Genomic DNA, 14812 nt, shown 5'->3' with positions numbered 1-14812 from the left:
TTGTCTTTCCCTAAGCAATGATTCTTGAACTTTAGAGTATATAAAGCAAATGTGGACACTTGTCAAAAAGAATCTAAATTCCTGGATTCAAACTTGAGAAACTCTGATGTAGTACATCTGAGGTTTGGCACAAAGATCTCTATTTTAAAATGGCACTTCAAGAACTTTTAAATGACCGTTATAGGTAGATTCTACTTTGAAACCTGCAGAAGACTGCAAAGCGGAGGCTGTCTAGATGAATCCAGGACACAGAAACAGCATGAATCGTAAACAGAAGATGTAAACAGAGGTTAATGTACAGGGTATAGTAGTAATTATATTTGGGAGAGGCCTGATTCAGGATGATATTTGAAATGAGCGATATGTTGAACAGAGGCCCTGCTGTTTTTCAACCTCTCAATAAAGCAACTATCAGTTTGGCTTTTTCTATGGGACTTAAAAGCCCAAAGATATTGCCAAATATAAAGCTATTTCATAGTCAGATGGTAGCCTGAATCTGCCCCTTTTAATCTCAATGATTCAGAACTTTGTAGATGACCTTACTCGTCTAAGTCTTTACAGCAATTCTTGGTTTAAGCAAGCTATTTCTGCAATCAAGTAACTATTCACAAATAACCAATTTCACAAAATTAGCAAGGCAGGAAATAAGCAAGGGCAGACTGCCGTAAGCAGCACATGTTTCTGTGTGGATAATTGCTAAGGACTATTTCTTCTCAGAATATCAGTGTAACCAAAGGAATCTATGAAAGCAAAAGAAGCAGGGACAATGATAGGCAGTGAAAAAGCAAAATTTAAGTAGAAATGTGAAATAATAAATCATTGTTCTTTTAAGCCAAGCAATAGCAGACTGCAGACTGCAGGCCAAGTTTGGTCAACCATCTGTTTGTAAATGAAGTTTTATTGAGACACAGTCATACCTATTTATTTACATATCCATGGCAGCTTTTGCACCACAATGGCAGAGATCATATGATCTATAAAGCTGAAATGCTTACTATACAGTCTTCACAGGAAAAGTTTTCTGATGCCTGTATTAAGTCATTAACTTCAGAAATGGTTTGCTCTGCAGCAGTAGATTAATAAACAAGTCTTTCATCTAATGAAACTAAAGAAAAGTGTAAATTTGCACAAAAAGTGAGTATATGTAACAACAGGAGAAGACAGTGGACAAGAGAATAAAGAAAGAAGAGAGGACAAAATACCAAGAGAAGGAAAAGAGATGCAGGGAGATTTGATTTTTAAAAAATGATAAGAATAGAGGAAAGGGAGAGAAAAGAGAAGAGGAGGAATAGGTTTCCTGTGGAATGAATGTTTGTAGTCAAGAGTAGTGCTTGAACACTGGAATTTTCTTGGTTAATAGCTATGAAGTCTTGGGCTTCCCTGGTGGCTCAGTCAGTGATAAAGAATCCACCTGCCAATACAGGAGACATTGTTTCCATCCCTGCTCCAGGAAGATCCCATATGCCTTGGAGCAACTAAGCCTGAGCACCACAACTACTAAGTGCTCTAGAACCTGAGAGCCTCAACTGCTGAAGCCCTCTCACCCCAGAGCCCATACCCTTCAACAAATTAAGCCACTGCAATGAGAAGCCCATGCACTACAACTAGAGAGGAGCCACCACTCGCCAAAACTAGAGAAAAGTCCACACAGCAATGAAGGCCCAGCACAGCCATAAATAAATAAATAAACAAAATTATAAGAAAAAATATCTATGAAATCTTATCTTTATTTTGAGGTGATCACTATTTATATTACAGTGAGTGAAAGTGTCAGTGCTAATTGTCAACACAACACTCATTTTCCCTTAATCTGTGTCTCAGAACTATAATTTCTAATAAGTGTATAATATGCTCAGTTAAAATACTAATGACCCCAGACTACCTTCAACAAGGAGCAGCCATGTGTCTTAGTCCCTTGGGAGTTGTTATAACACAATACCATAAACTGGGTGCCTTAGAAGCAACAAAAATGGATTTCTCATGGTTCTGAAATCTAGGAAGACCCCAGATGAAGACCCCAGCATATTGGGTGTTTGGTGAGCCTCTGCTTTCCTGGTTCACAGAAGATGTCTTCCAGCTTTAAGCACACGTAATGGAAGGGCAAAGGCACTTTCTCAGGCCTCTTTCATAAGGATGCTAATTCTGTTTGTGGGGACTCCAGTCTGACGACTAATACCTCCCAAACAGTATCTCCTAATATGATCACTCTGGAATTAGGATTTCAATATATGAGTTAGGAATACAATCTGTACCATCATGTGACTCAGTTGTGGCCAGTGAGATGTAAGCAGAAATCACTGGTTTGGGACTGCCTGAAAGGCCTTTCAAAAGGACAAACTGCTGGCTTTTGCTTCCTTTTGCCTTTTGCTTTTGTCATTTTGCTCATTCTCCTGCCTAGACCTTGGATGTATTTGCATAACCATAGTTATCACCTTACAACCATGAAAATTGAAGCCCTGAGATAGGGATGACAAAGCAGGAAGACAGAATGAGCCTTGGTCCTGAAGAGTACCTCTGAATGGTTGTGTGAGTCTTGGGCTATCCACCTGCATACATTTGTTATGTGAGAAAAATGAACCTCTTCTCTGTTTATGCCACTATTTTTCAGGTTTCTGTTACTTATACTAACAGTAAATCATAACCAATCCAGATAGCATCCTTACCTTTTCTTAGGAATCCAGTACTATCTTCAAAAAGCTGGCAGATTGAAGGATGAAGAGTTGGGCTACATGAGAACTACTCTTTTTTTTTTTGAGCTATAATTTAGTGTTGATCAAGCTGCCTCTGCTCACTGTGTTTTACATGATAAAGAATAAATGCATCTTTCTGATATTTAGGCTTGTTGGGAGTGAGAAATAGACATAAGACTTAATTACTAGCAAAACCACATTAGCTTACTTCAACTAATGTATCAGAAGTGAAAGTGAAAGTTGCTCAGTCGTGTCCAAATCTTTGGGACCCCATGGACTATAGCCTGCCAGGCTCCTCTGTACACAGAATTCTCCAGGCAAGAATACTGGAATGGGTTGCCATCCCCTCCTCAAGGGGATCTTCCCCACCCAGGGATAGAACCCAGGTCTCCTGCATTGCAGGCAGATTCTTTACTGTCTGAGCCACCAGGGAAGCCCAATAACTTTTCCTTAAATTTTACATTCTTTTTAATCCACTAAGAAGGTAGATGAAAGACTTTGTAAGTTTCACTATGGAGAGATCTATAGGGCTATTAAAATAAAAATCCTTTTCTGTTTTATCTTTTATTTATTTATTTTTAATTTACGCGATGACCTTCAAACTTATCTTCTCCTCTTGGGTGGTTCTTCTGACACCAACAAATTCTCCAATTATTTGACACCAAATCAGTGTCCATTAATTCAATTCAATTTTGACTTTAACTACGTGGAGTTAGTCCAAACTCGACAGGTTAAAAGCTCAGTCCCACATAACTGCCCTCACTTCAGACACCTGTTGCAAATTCTGGGCCAACAGGATTTCTGATGAAGGAGCTATAAGTTGAGGTTCCTACAACTCCATCCTTGAGTTTGATAATTTGTTAAAATGGCTCACAGAACTCATGAAAACACTTCATGTTTACCAGTTTATTATAAGAACAAAACTCACAACAGCCAAATGGAAGAGATGCATTGAGCAAGCTAGGGGAGCAGGGACACAGAGCTTCCATGCCCTCCGGGCACTCCACCCTCCCAGCTACTGGATGTGTTCAGCATCCCAGAAGCTGAGTCTCATTCTTTGAGAGTTTTTATAACACTGTTAGCCCAGAGTTGAGGGAGGGGAGGAGGAAGCTGAGTATCCCTCTCCTCTAAGTACCTGTGTAGTCTTTCTGGGGATCAGCTTTCAACCTAAGGGCCTAAGGGCCCCACCCTAAACCACATCATTAACATAAATTTAGGTGCAGTCTAAAAGGGCTTCTTTTGAATCATAAAAGACACTCCTATCAATCAAGAAATTGCAAGAGTTTCAGAAGCTCCTGTCAGAAACCAGGAAAAGAATAAATGAATTTCCTATTATACCACATCCCCCATTCCTTTTTTGTCCTTTAACTAGCCATAACAATGGCATACACACAAAATCCATAGAGAACTTTCCCAGGCAGCTAATGGGATGAGGATGAATGTCACAAAATCTTCAACATCCGCATGTTAGAGGAAGCAACAGTAGCCAAATTTTAAAGTCAACAGATAATCCTTGAGTACTAGTTGATAAAAGTTACATACACCCCACCTGACATTTCCACCGCAAATTATCCCATAAAGTCTAGATTCTTTCCAGGCAGATGGAAAATATTTTGTATGGAGGAAAGTGCAAAGGTACTCAATCTTGGTCAATATTCTCAGAGAGTTGGATTCTCTGAAAGATGGATTCATCTATTTATGAAGAATGAAAGCCTCCCTAACATTAACTTGTCAAATCATTCAGAATCTTTGACGTCTCTGAATAGCCCAGATCAAGGCAGAAAAGAATACTGTTTCCATCTGACATCTCTAGATCGACAGCTCTTAAGAATATGGAATGATTGTTCAAGTTCATATACACTAGTGTTACCCAAAAAACTGATTTCACCTCTTGGTGGGTGTGGAGCCAAAATACACAACCAAATCAAGTATCAGGAGTAGAAAGGACTTATCATTCAATTTAGTTCAATTCAGTCACTCCATCATGTCCAACTCTGAGACCCCATGGACTGCAGCACAGCTGGCTTCCTTTTCCATCACCAACCCCCGGAGCTTGCTCAAACTCATGTCTATTGAGTCAGTGATGGCACCCAACCATCTTATCCTCTGTCATCCCCTTTTCCTCCTGTCTTCAATCTTTCCCAGCATCAGGGTCTTTTCAAATGAGTCAATTCTTCTCATCAGATGGCCAAAGTATTGGAGTTTCAGCTTAGCATCAGTCCTTCCAATGAATATTCAGGACTGATTTCCTTTAGGATGGACTGGTTTGATCTCCTTGAAGTCCAAGGGACTCTCAAGAGTCTTCCCCAACACCACAGTTCAAAAGCATCAGTTCTTCGGTGCTCAGCTTTCTTTATGGTTCAACTCTCACATCCATACATGACTACTGGAAAAACCATAGCTTTGACTAAATGAACCTTTGTCACCAAAGTAATGTCTCTGCTTTTTAATATGCTGCCTAGGTTGGTCATAGTTTTTCTTCCAAGGAGTAAGCGTCTTTCAATTTCATGGCTGCAGTCACCACCCACAGTGATTTTGGAGCCCAAGAAAATACAGTCTGTCACTGTTTCCACTGTTCCCCCATCTAATTGCCATGAAGTGATGGAACCAGATACCATGATCTTAGTTTTCTGAATGTTGAGTCTTAAGCTAGATATTTCATTTTCCACTTTCAATTTCATCAAGAGGCTCTTTAGTTCCTCTTTGCTTTCTGCCATAGGGTGGTATCATCTGCATATCTGAGGTTATTGATATTTCTCCCAGCAATCTTGATTTCAGCTTGTGCTTCATCTAGTCCAGCATTTCACATGATGTACTCTGCATATAAATTAAATATGCAGGGTTATAATACACAGCCTTGACGTACTCCTTTCCCAGTTTGGAACCAGTCTGTTGTTCCATGTCCTGTTCTGACTGTTGCTTCTTGACTTGCATACAGATTTCTCAGGAGGCAGGTAAGGGGGTCTATTATTCCCATCTCTTTAAGAATTTTCCAGTTTGTGGTGATCCACACAGTCAAAGGCTTTGGCATAGTCAATAAGGCAGAAGAGTGGATGTTTTTCTGAACTCTCTTGCTTTTTTGATGATCCAACGGATGTTGCCAATTTGATCTCTGGTTCCTCTGCCTTTTCTAAAACCAGCTTGAATATCTGGAAGTTCACAGTTCAGGTACCAGTGAAGTCTGGCTTGGAGAATTTTGAGCATTACTTTGCTTGTGTGTGAGATGAGTGCAATTATGTGGTAGTCTGAACATTCTTTGGCATTGCTTTCTTTGGGATTGGAATGAAAACTGACCTTTTCCCATTCTGTAGCCACTGCTGAGTTTTCCAAATTTGCTAAAATATAGAGTGCAGCACTTTAACAACATCGTCTTTTAAGACTTGAAATAGCTCAGCTGGAAGTCCATCACCTCTACTAACTTTGTAATGACAATTCCTAAGGCCCACTTCACTTCGCATTCCAGGATGTCTGGCTCTAGGTGAGTGATCACACCATCGTGGTTATCTGGGTCATGAAGATCTTTTTTGTATAGTTCTTCTGTGTATTCTTACCACCTCTTCTTAATATCTTCTGCTTCTGTTAGGTCCATACCTTTCTGTCTTTTATTGAGCCCATTTTTGCGTAAAATATTCCCTTGGTGTCTCTAATTTTCTTGAAGAGATCTCTAGTCTTTCCCATTCTATTGTTTTCCTCTGTTTCTTAGCTTTGCATTTATTATTGCCTGCAGCAAATAAGGAGAACACAGAGGATCTTTCCCAAAGCAATATCTTCCTGAACAGCAAAACTGAGAATTTTTAAGCTAAAGTGACATGCATTTTCATCAGGGGCAAAAAAGGTCAATTTCATCATCCTTTAGTTTCCAGTTGATCTGGTGGTTGAGCACTTTAGGCTAATCTTTACCACTGAAACAGAACTAGAAGTCTTTACAGTTGATATATTATCTTTGCTATTGTTACTTTTCTTGCCTGATAACAGTTTGTTCCTGTGTTACTTTGTTCCCTTGAGATCATTAATTCTTAAGACCTGTTCAAGGCCAAACATTGTGGCCAGGCTTAGGTCATAAGATTGCTTGTACCAAAACTTGTTTGTCATATGTTAAGATAGTCATACCTGGTTCTCTTTCTCCAGGAACTCCCTGCCCTATTTGCTTACATAAGAATAGAAGGAAATCTATAAATAGAAAAAGGGTTTAAGTGAGCTATGCTAATTGAAGGGCTTCCCGTGTGGCACAATGATAAAGAATCTGTCTGCCAATGCAGGTGATGCAAGAGACATAGGTTTGATCCCTGGATCAGGAAGATCTCCTGGAGTAGGAAATGGCAACCCACTCCAGTGTACTTGTCTTGAAAATCCTGTGGACAGAGGAACCTGACACGCTATAATACATGAGGTCACAAAGAGTTGGACATGACTGCACTACTAAGCACACACACAGATGCTAACTGATGTTCTATCTAGAAGAGGCAAATTTAGAAGTCTGAGACTTTGAGAATAAAAGGTTTCTCTGGGTTTCCCTGGTGGCTCAGATGGTAAAGAACCTGCCTGCAATGCAGTAGACCTGGGTTCAATCCCTGGGTCAGAATGATCCCCTGGAGTAAGAAATAGCAAACCACTTCTGTGTTCTTGCCTGGAGAATTCCATGGACAAAAGAGCCTTGTGGGCTACAGTCCACAGGGTCACAAAGAGTCAGACACAACTGAGTCACTAATTCTATCTGGATCTTCAAGCTTATTAAGTCTACTTGAAAACTGCTCAGACCATGGCTAGTTTCTGTATGAAGTGCTTTTATGACTCACACATCCAAAGCCCACCCATCCCCTGACTGCCTAGCCTGAAACTTTGTCTCTCTGGCTTCAAGTCAACCCCAATAACAGCTGCCTACTCTGACTCCTCTCACACCCTTACCTACCCACCATTAATCCTTATAATCAGTTCCCTGCTCTAATTGGTAGGACCTGGCCTCAAATACCATTTGTTCCTGCAGCCAAGCCTGAGACATGTGCACACTGCATCTGCAATTCAGTTATTGTGGTGATTCTCCCACTAATACAGTTTAACAACGATGATGACCAAGAAAAAACAATAACATGCACCCACATGCAGGCATACATACAAGATACACATGTATACACACAAACAGCTCAACACACAAAGCAAAAGATCAGATTGTTGTAAAGCTAATTCCTGGAAAATAAGTGATTCTGACATTTTCCCTCTTTTCTCTAAAGCTTTAATATAAGCTTTTCTCTTTAATCAAAAGTTTTTCCAGGAAATGAAGTTTTATAAAATTATTTTCTGTGCCTACATGTATTAAAGCAGTTAATCAATTCTGATAATTTCATTAAAGCAAAGAAATACAAACAATTAGTAGATTATTACCAAATAATAATAATATCAAATAAATTCTGTTTAATAAAGCACTATGTGGACCCAGCCTAGAAAAGCCAAGGGAGTACAATGCAATGATAAAACTTAGTAGAACCTGACCACTATAGAAAGAAAAGAAAATTAAAGCTGGATAAACTGAACTGATACAGTAAAGGAGATCAAACCAGTCAATCTTAAGGGAAATCAACCCTGAATACTCATTGGAAGGACTGATACTGAAGCTGAAACTCCAGTATTTTGGTCATCTAATTCAAATACCCAACTCATCGGAAAAGTCCCTGATGTTGGGAAAGATTGAAGGCAGAAGAAGAGGGCATCAAGGGGTGAGATAGTTGAATGGGATCACCAATACAATGGACATTAACTCGGGAAAACTTCGGGAGATGGTGAGGGACGGAGCACCCTGGCATGCTGCAGTCCATGGGGTTGCAAAGAGTCATCACAACTGGATGACTGAACAACAATAACAACACTAAAGTAGAATTCCAGTGAGGAAAAAATAAGTCAATCCATTTTCAAGATATGAGCATCATATTTATAGATACTAGATATTGAGATAGATGGTCTAAATATTTGAATGTGGAGGTGGCTCAGATGGTAAAGGATCTGCCTACAATGCAGGAAACCCAGGTTCAGTCCCTGGGTTGGAAAGATCTCCTGGAGAAGGGCATGGCAGTCCACTCCAGTATTCTTGCCTGGAGAATCCCATAGACAGAGGAGCCTGGCAGGCTACAGTTTCACATGGAGTCTGACACGACTGAGCAACTAACACTATAGCCAATCTATATAGGCATGGGTAGAGATAAATATAAGCTAAATATCTATATACATAAATATTGAAAAATATATATGCGACTATTTTATTTTTGCTTGTATGTAAAATATAATTTATATCAGTGTTTTGTTTAATGCTTTTAAAGAGAAGTAAGGCCAATTGGAAGGCTCATATAAATGCAGCAGAAAAAACTGAAACACAGAACAAAATAGGTTTTCTAATAAGATATAATTATTAGGGATATAAAAAGAATGATGCCTAAGAAAGGAAAGAACCAATTGATTTAAAAATCTGTTACTAACAAGATAAATTGAAGACAAATAAAGTGACAGAAACTAATGGCAAAAAGCAAGCTGGAGATAAACACTTGGTGAGCTGAGTATTCCTAAGTAATCAGAATGAAAGAACTGCATCTGAACCACAAAAGCCATGAACACTAGGAGCCAGCGTATGTTGGCAATCTTGTCTGTGTAGCTTTACTGAATTGACCAAAACACTGCCAATTTGTTTTGTTTTGTTTTCTGCCATAATAATGGATAGTTGCTGAGCAATTGATTGTATCTTTGCGCAGTTGGTTGGAGTTGGTCATTAAGATAGATGAAATGATTGCACCAAGTGTTTCATGGTCTGGTGGTCTTGGTCACCTTAACGACCCAGTTGTATTGACTGTGCAGAAACCTGACCACCATGCATTCCCTCCATCTCCAATTGACATAATCCATATGCTGTCCTTAGAGCTGTTTCCAGCTGTCTGTATTTTTTTTTAAGTCTCAGAGAACTAAGAAGCTGCTAAAGGAGACCTAAAATTAACACAACCAACAATGTAACTATATTAAGACATACAAATCTGTAAACATATTGTAGATAATGAATTCATGAACACCACCTACTACTGAGATGTTTTTTAAAAAGCTTCAAGATAAATTTTTCCTATGAAATTTATTAAATTAAGGTTTGTAGATCCTTACATGCCTTCTTCCATCCCCTAGGCAGGCTAAGTCGCTTCAGTCATGTCTGACTCTGTGCAAGCCCATGGACTGTAGCTTGCCAGGCTTCCTCTGTCCATGGGATTCTCCAGGCAAGAATACTGGAGTGAGTTGCCATGCCCTTCTCCAGGGGATCTTCCCAACATAGGGATCAAACCCGTGAATCTTACGTCTCCTGCATTGGCAGGTGGGTTTATAATTTTAGGTCAAACATTAAGTGTAAATTAGATTCTAGCAACTGCCAGGTGTGCCTGGATCTCCTGACTGCATTCACTAGTGCTGCAAACCTACGGGCTTGGTTCTGTCTCCCAGCTTGAGCCACTGCTGACTGAGCCTGCTGAGGCGTTGAAATAAATTCCTCACCTCTAGACCTTTGAGGCCTAAACATTCAACTGTGGCTCTTGGGTTTTCTTTATGCTTTTCAGTTATTCTTTGCAGTCCCTCAGCTCCAAGTGCCGGAATTCCAGGGTAAGCCCTGAATGTCTGTGTAATCTGTGTTATAGTACTACCCCTGATGTTGGCGCTGACCACTGTATCTTTTTTCTTTCAACTTCTTCCTCTTTGGTTTGCAACCAGTTATCTACTTCCTATGACCAGAGCCCCACTCTCAACAGCTGTTCATCCATCTAGGGCCTGGACCCCTAGATGGCAACTGTCAGCTCTCCACTCCAGGAACTGGAGCCTTGCCCAAACAATAGCCTTCTGGTGGGGATTCTACAACATATGGGCACACCTCCCAGTATCATGACTGCCACCTGCCTGGCTCCCAAGGGCTCCCCCACTGCTGTGCCCTGTCCTACCAGATTGGAATTGATGCCCAAGATTGCTTGAATCATGCCTGAGCTTGCTCTACAATTTCCACCTGGGTTTTGTCCTTATACTTTGGGAGACCACCTCAACAGTCCATCTTCTTGGCTCCTCTTCCACTGGCCCAATGCTTCTAATATTGAACACATTTCTCCTGCAAAACCCACTCACTTATGTGTCACCCTAGCACCCTAGTGCCCTAGCAGAGGAAACATGCAATTGAGGGCCAGGAAACCAGTGTTTCTAGCATTGTCATTTTGACCTTTTGGTTCTTGGTTACCTGACCTCTATAATGAAGGGGGTTAGAGCACATGATGCTAGAAGCTCCTTTTAAATCTGATCTTCTTTCACTCTCTGAATAGGCTTAAGATTTGGTTTAGAGATATGAAGAAAATATAAGCTGAGAATGTATACAGTTGGTGAGAAATGTTTCTATTAGGATGACTCAAAGGTCAATGTTATACATTTTGATTTGATTCTATTTAGTATTATACTCATGATCTAGAAAAGGGAATAAGCAGAACACTAGTGAAAATTGTGAGTTATATTAAAATTTAGTTGTTTATTAGCACTGGTAAAGAGAAAATAATATACATGAGCTTAAAAGGGTTAAAAACATAAGTAAAAAAAGATTAGATTTTTGCTTTAAAAAGTGCTATCAAATATATCAAGAGGGAAAAATTATTCAAAACAGATGTTGTGCATGTGGGAAAGGCAATGTAAACATTGTTTAAACTATCCAGAGATAAATTTTATACATTTTTTGAATTAAGAAAGCAGTGGAGTAATGTAAGATAAGAACCAATACAGATTGGGAAACATAGGGTAGTGATCAGATAGTTCCATATAATTTCACCCACTAACGCAGACAGGACTTAATTTCCAACCCATTTTTTATTACTTTTCTTCCACTGTAAAAGCTTAGAAGAAAAACAAGGTACTTATTTTTCTAATCTCCTTGATTTTTCAGATTGTTGCTTAATTGCTAAGTCACGTCCGACTCTCTGCAGCCCCATAGACTGCAGCCTGCCAGGCTCCTCTGTCCATGGGATTTCCCAGGCCAGAATATTGGAGTGGGTTGCCATTTCCTTCTACAGAGGATCTCCCCGACCCAGGGATCAGACTCTAGTTTCCTACTTGGCAGATGGATTCTTTATCACTGAGCCACCTGGGAAGCCCATTTTTTCAGGTATGATCACTCAACATAGTTCTGACCAATGAGTCATAGAGTAAAATTCACAGGGAAGATTCTGGGAAAGCTATTACTTTTTTTTTTTTTTTTAATAAATTTATTTATTTTAGTTGGGGGCTAATTACTTTACAATATTGTAGTGGGTTTTGCCATACATTGACATGAATCAGCCATGGGTTTACATGTGTTCCCCATCCTGAACCCCCCTCCCACCTCCCTCCCCATCCCATCCCTCTGGGTCATCCCATTGCCCCAGCCCTGAGCATTTGTCTCATGCATTGAACCTGGAATGGTGTTCTGTTTCACATATGATAATATACATATTCCAATGCTATTCTCTCAGAACGTCCCACCCTCACCTTCTCCCTCAGAGTCCATAAGACTGTTCTATGCATCTGTGTCTCTTATTCTGTCTCACATATAGGGTTATCATTACCATCTTTCAAATTCCATATATATGCATCAGTATACTGTATTGGTGTTTTTCTTTCTGGCTTACTTCACTCTGTATAATGGGCTCCAGTTTCATCCATCTCAATAGAACTGATTCAAATGCTCGCATCTGCAAGCGGCATATTACTTTCTTATAAAAGGGACAGATATCAGTGTTGCCCCTTTCTCCCCCTTCCCATACCTGCCTGGAAAGTATCTATAATATCTGGAGCTGCAGCAACCATTTTACCACCAGAGGCCACACACAGAGTTGTGGCCAGGGGGTGGGGTGGAGTGGGGAGATGCAGCTAAAAATGGTAGAGAAGAAGAAAGACCTCACTTTCTTCTAGGATCCCTAGTGATTCCAGCCATTCGATGAGTGAACTCAAACAATCGCCTATGAGCACATTTCCTGTTACAGATTACAGCTCAACTCTTATTTTTAGGTCATAATTAAATTTAGTTATTTATGGTTAGTTATTTATGGCTCTAAAATCTTCTTAATACAGCTGTTTTGTTCCTGGTTTTGTATTAGCACACACACATCCACTCCAAAAAATTTTACCCAACAATGATGACTTTTATGAAAGTAACAAAATGTGTCTACAGAATCATTTCTGGAACAGGAGACTTGGATTTGGAAAAATTCTATTTCTGTTTTCAAAACTCAAAGTGAGAAAAAAGTTTATCCCATGAAGTAATAAGTTTAATATTGGTGTATTTATCTAGAGTTGAATATTGAAAGTCTGGGTTGGGAATATAGATGTGGAAGTACTAATCTCCAAAAGCCAGCATTGATTCCCCAAGAAAGAAAGTTCATACTAGTCTCCACATTACTTCTTTTGGCTGAGGTATAAAATATTAAAGAAAGAAATTACTCATTTGTGAAAATTTACTGAGTTACCTAGGATGTACTTGGACATGTGCCAAGAAATGGAGATACAAAGATAAATAAAATTCAGTTCCTTTCTTTAACAAATTTTTTTTTAAATTTCTGTATAGTGATGGAAATAGGGAGGTAAGTAAATATGGTCAATAATGTGTGATGTGCTTGACAAGGGCCTGAATGAAATAGAAGAGTAGTAACATATAAGAAATGGCAATGGGAGAAAAGTTGTCATGTTTCACAAAGGAGAATTTACTTTAGCTGCTACTTGGAAGACTGGGAATTACTTTAGTAAACCACTGGAAAAAGTATTCTGTGAATTGTAGTCTACATATGTGACAGCAAGGAGATAATTAAGGCATAGATGTCTTTGGAAAATGCAGTGAATTAAGTGTTTAGGGATATCACTGGAGAGGTAGATTGGTAGGCTGTGGGATGCTGAGGCATTTGGACTGTTTTTTGTTGTTGTTGTTTGTTTATTTGTTTATTTTGGGGTTTTTTGCAGTTAACTGGGCATTACTGTGGGAGAGTAAGCAGAGGAGTTTCATGATCTGCAAAGGTTGTTTTAGAAAGATGACCCTGGCAGTGGGAAAAGAACCCACCTTCCAATGCAGGAGACATGAGAGATGCAGGTTCAATCCCTGCCTCAGGAAGATCTCCTGGATGAGGACATGGCAACCCACTCCTGTATTCTTGCCTGGAGAATCTCATGGGAAGAGGAGCGTGGTGGGCCACAGTCCATAGGGTCAAAAAGAGTTGGATACCACTGAAGCAACTTAGCATGCGTGCACGCACAGAGGATCAATTAAATAATTGACACTGCAGACAGGGGAAATAAAAGTTAGAAATCTGTCACACGTGCAAAAATCAGACAAGAAATGCAAACCTAAAGTATTGGTGTCTAGAAGATTTCATGACATACTGAATGTGGGTGAAGAGGAAGAGAGAGGTTTCCAGCACATTTTTGGCCCAAGCAAGTGGGTGAGTGGCCAGTCCTATAAATTAGAATAGGGATTACAGGAGGAGGTGCATATTTTGGTGACAAGATGCGGGGGGGGATGATAAGATGTTCATTTTGGGAGAGTGAATCATGAGTGTGGAGATCTGCATCCAAAGCACAATTGCAACAAGTTATCAGCTGAAAATACAGAACTGGGAGTCGTACGGAAAGACGTGGTGGTGGTGGGAGCTGTGGGCCATGCTGAGGATTCCCAGGCAAGTGGTGACTGAGGAAGAGAAATCTGACAGGAAGAAAGATGGCATTAGAGAGACGGAGAAGGGGAACTAGGCAAGTGAAATGTCACTGAAACAAAGATACAAAGAAATTAAAGAAAAAACAAAACAGAGTGGTTAGTCTTGAAGCTGAAGAGAAGCCTTATAAGGTAAGAAATAAAATGGTGTATGTGTGTGTGTGTGTGTGTGTGTAGGAGAAAGAGAGAGAGAACTACTATGAGATTCCTGGTGACCTAATTAAAGGCAATGGCTTGGTGAACACAAAAGGCAAATTGCCAAGAAGTGAGAATTAAATAGGAGGGGAAGAAGTGAAGATGGTAGGCAGATACACAATGAGATGCAGAGCTGGGGTAAAGGAGAGTGTTTTATTTATGAAGAGGTGGAAGAAGCTAGAGTATTTTAAAAGATAAAGCTGAAGATTCA

General features: G+C 39.8%; 1 protein-coding gene across 5 annotated transcripts in view; it reads left to right on the top strand.

Moving 5' to 3' along the window:
• Window positions 1-14812, top strand: part of GAP43 (growth associated protein 43) — a 323409-nt gene that overhangs the window by 199375 nt on the left and 109222 nt on the right. For all 5 annotated transcript variants that reach the window (XR_014077379.1, XM_081572064.1, XM_081572062.1 and 2 more), the window contains one exon: window positions 11617-11835. Coding sequence is in view for 4 of the 5 variants with exons in the window: in XM_081572064.1 (XP_081428190.1) it covers window positions 11791-11835 (45 nt within the window). In the remaining variant the exon portion in view is untranslated. The remainder of the gene's footprint in view (window positions 1-11616; window positions 11836-14812) is intronic.

Source organism: Giraffa tippelskirchi, chromosome 2 (assembly GCF_054371585.1).
Source record: "Giraffa tippelskirchi isolate mGirTip1 chromosome 2, T2T-mGirTip1v1.2.pri, whole genome shotgun sequence".
Lineage (NCBI taxonomy): Eukaryota > Metazoa > Chordata > Mammalia > Artiodactyla > Giraffidae > Giraffa > Giraffa tippelskirchi.
This window is presented reverse-complemented; position numbering and strand designations above follow the sequence as displayed.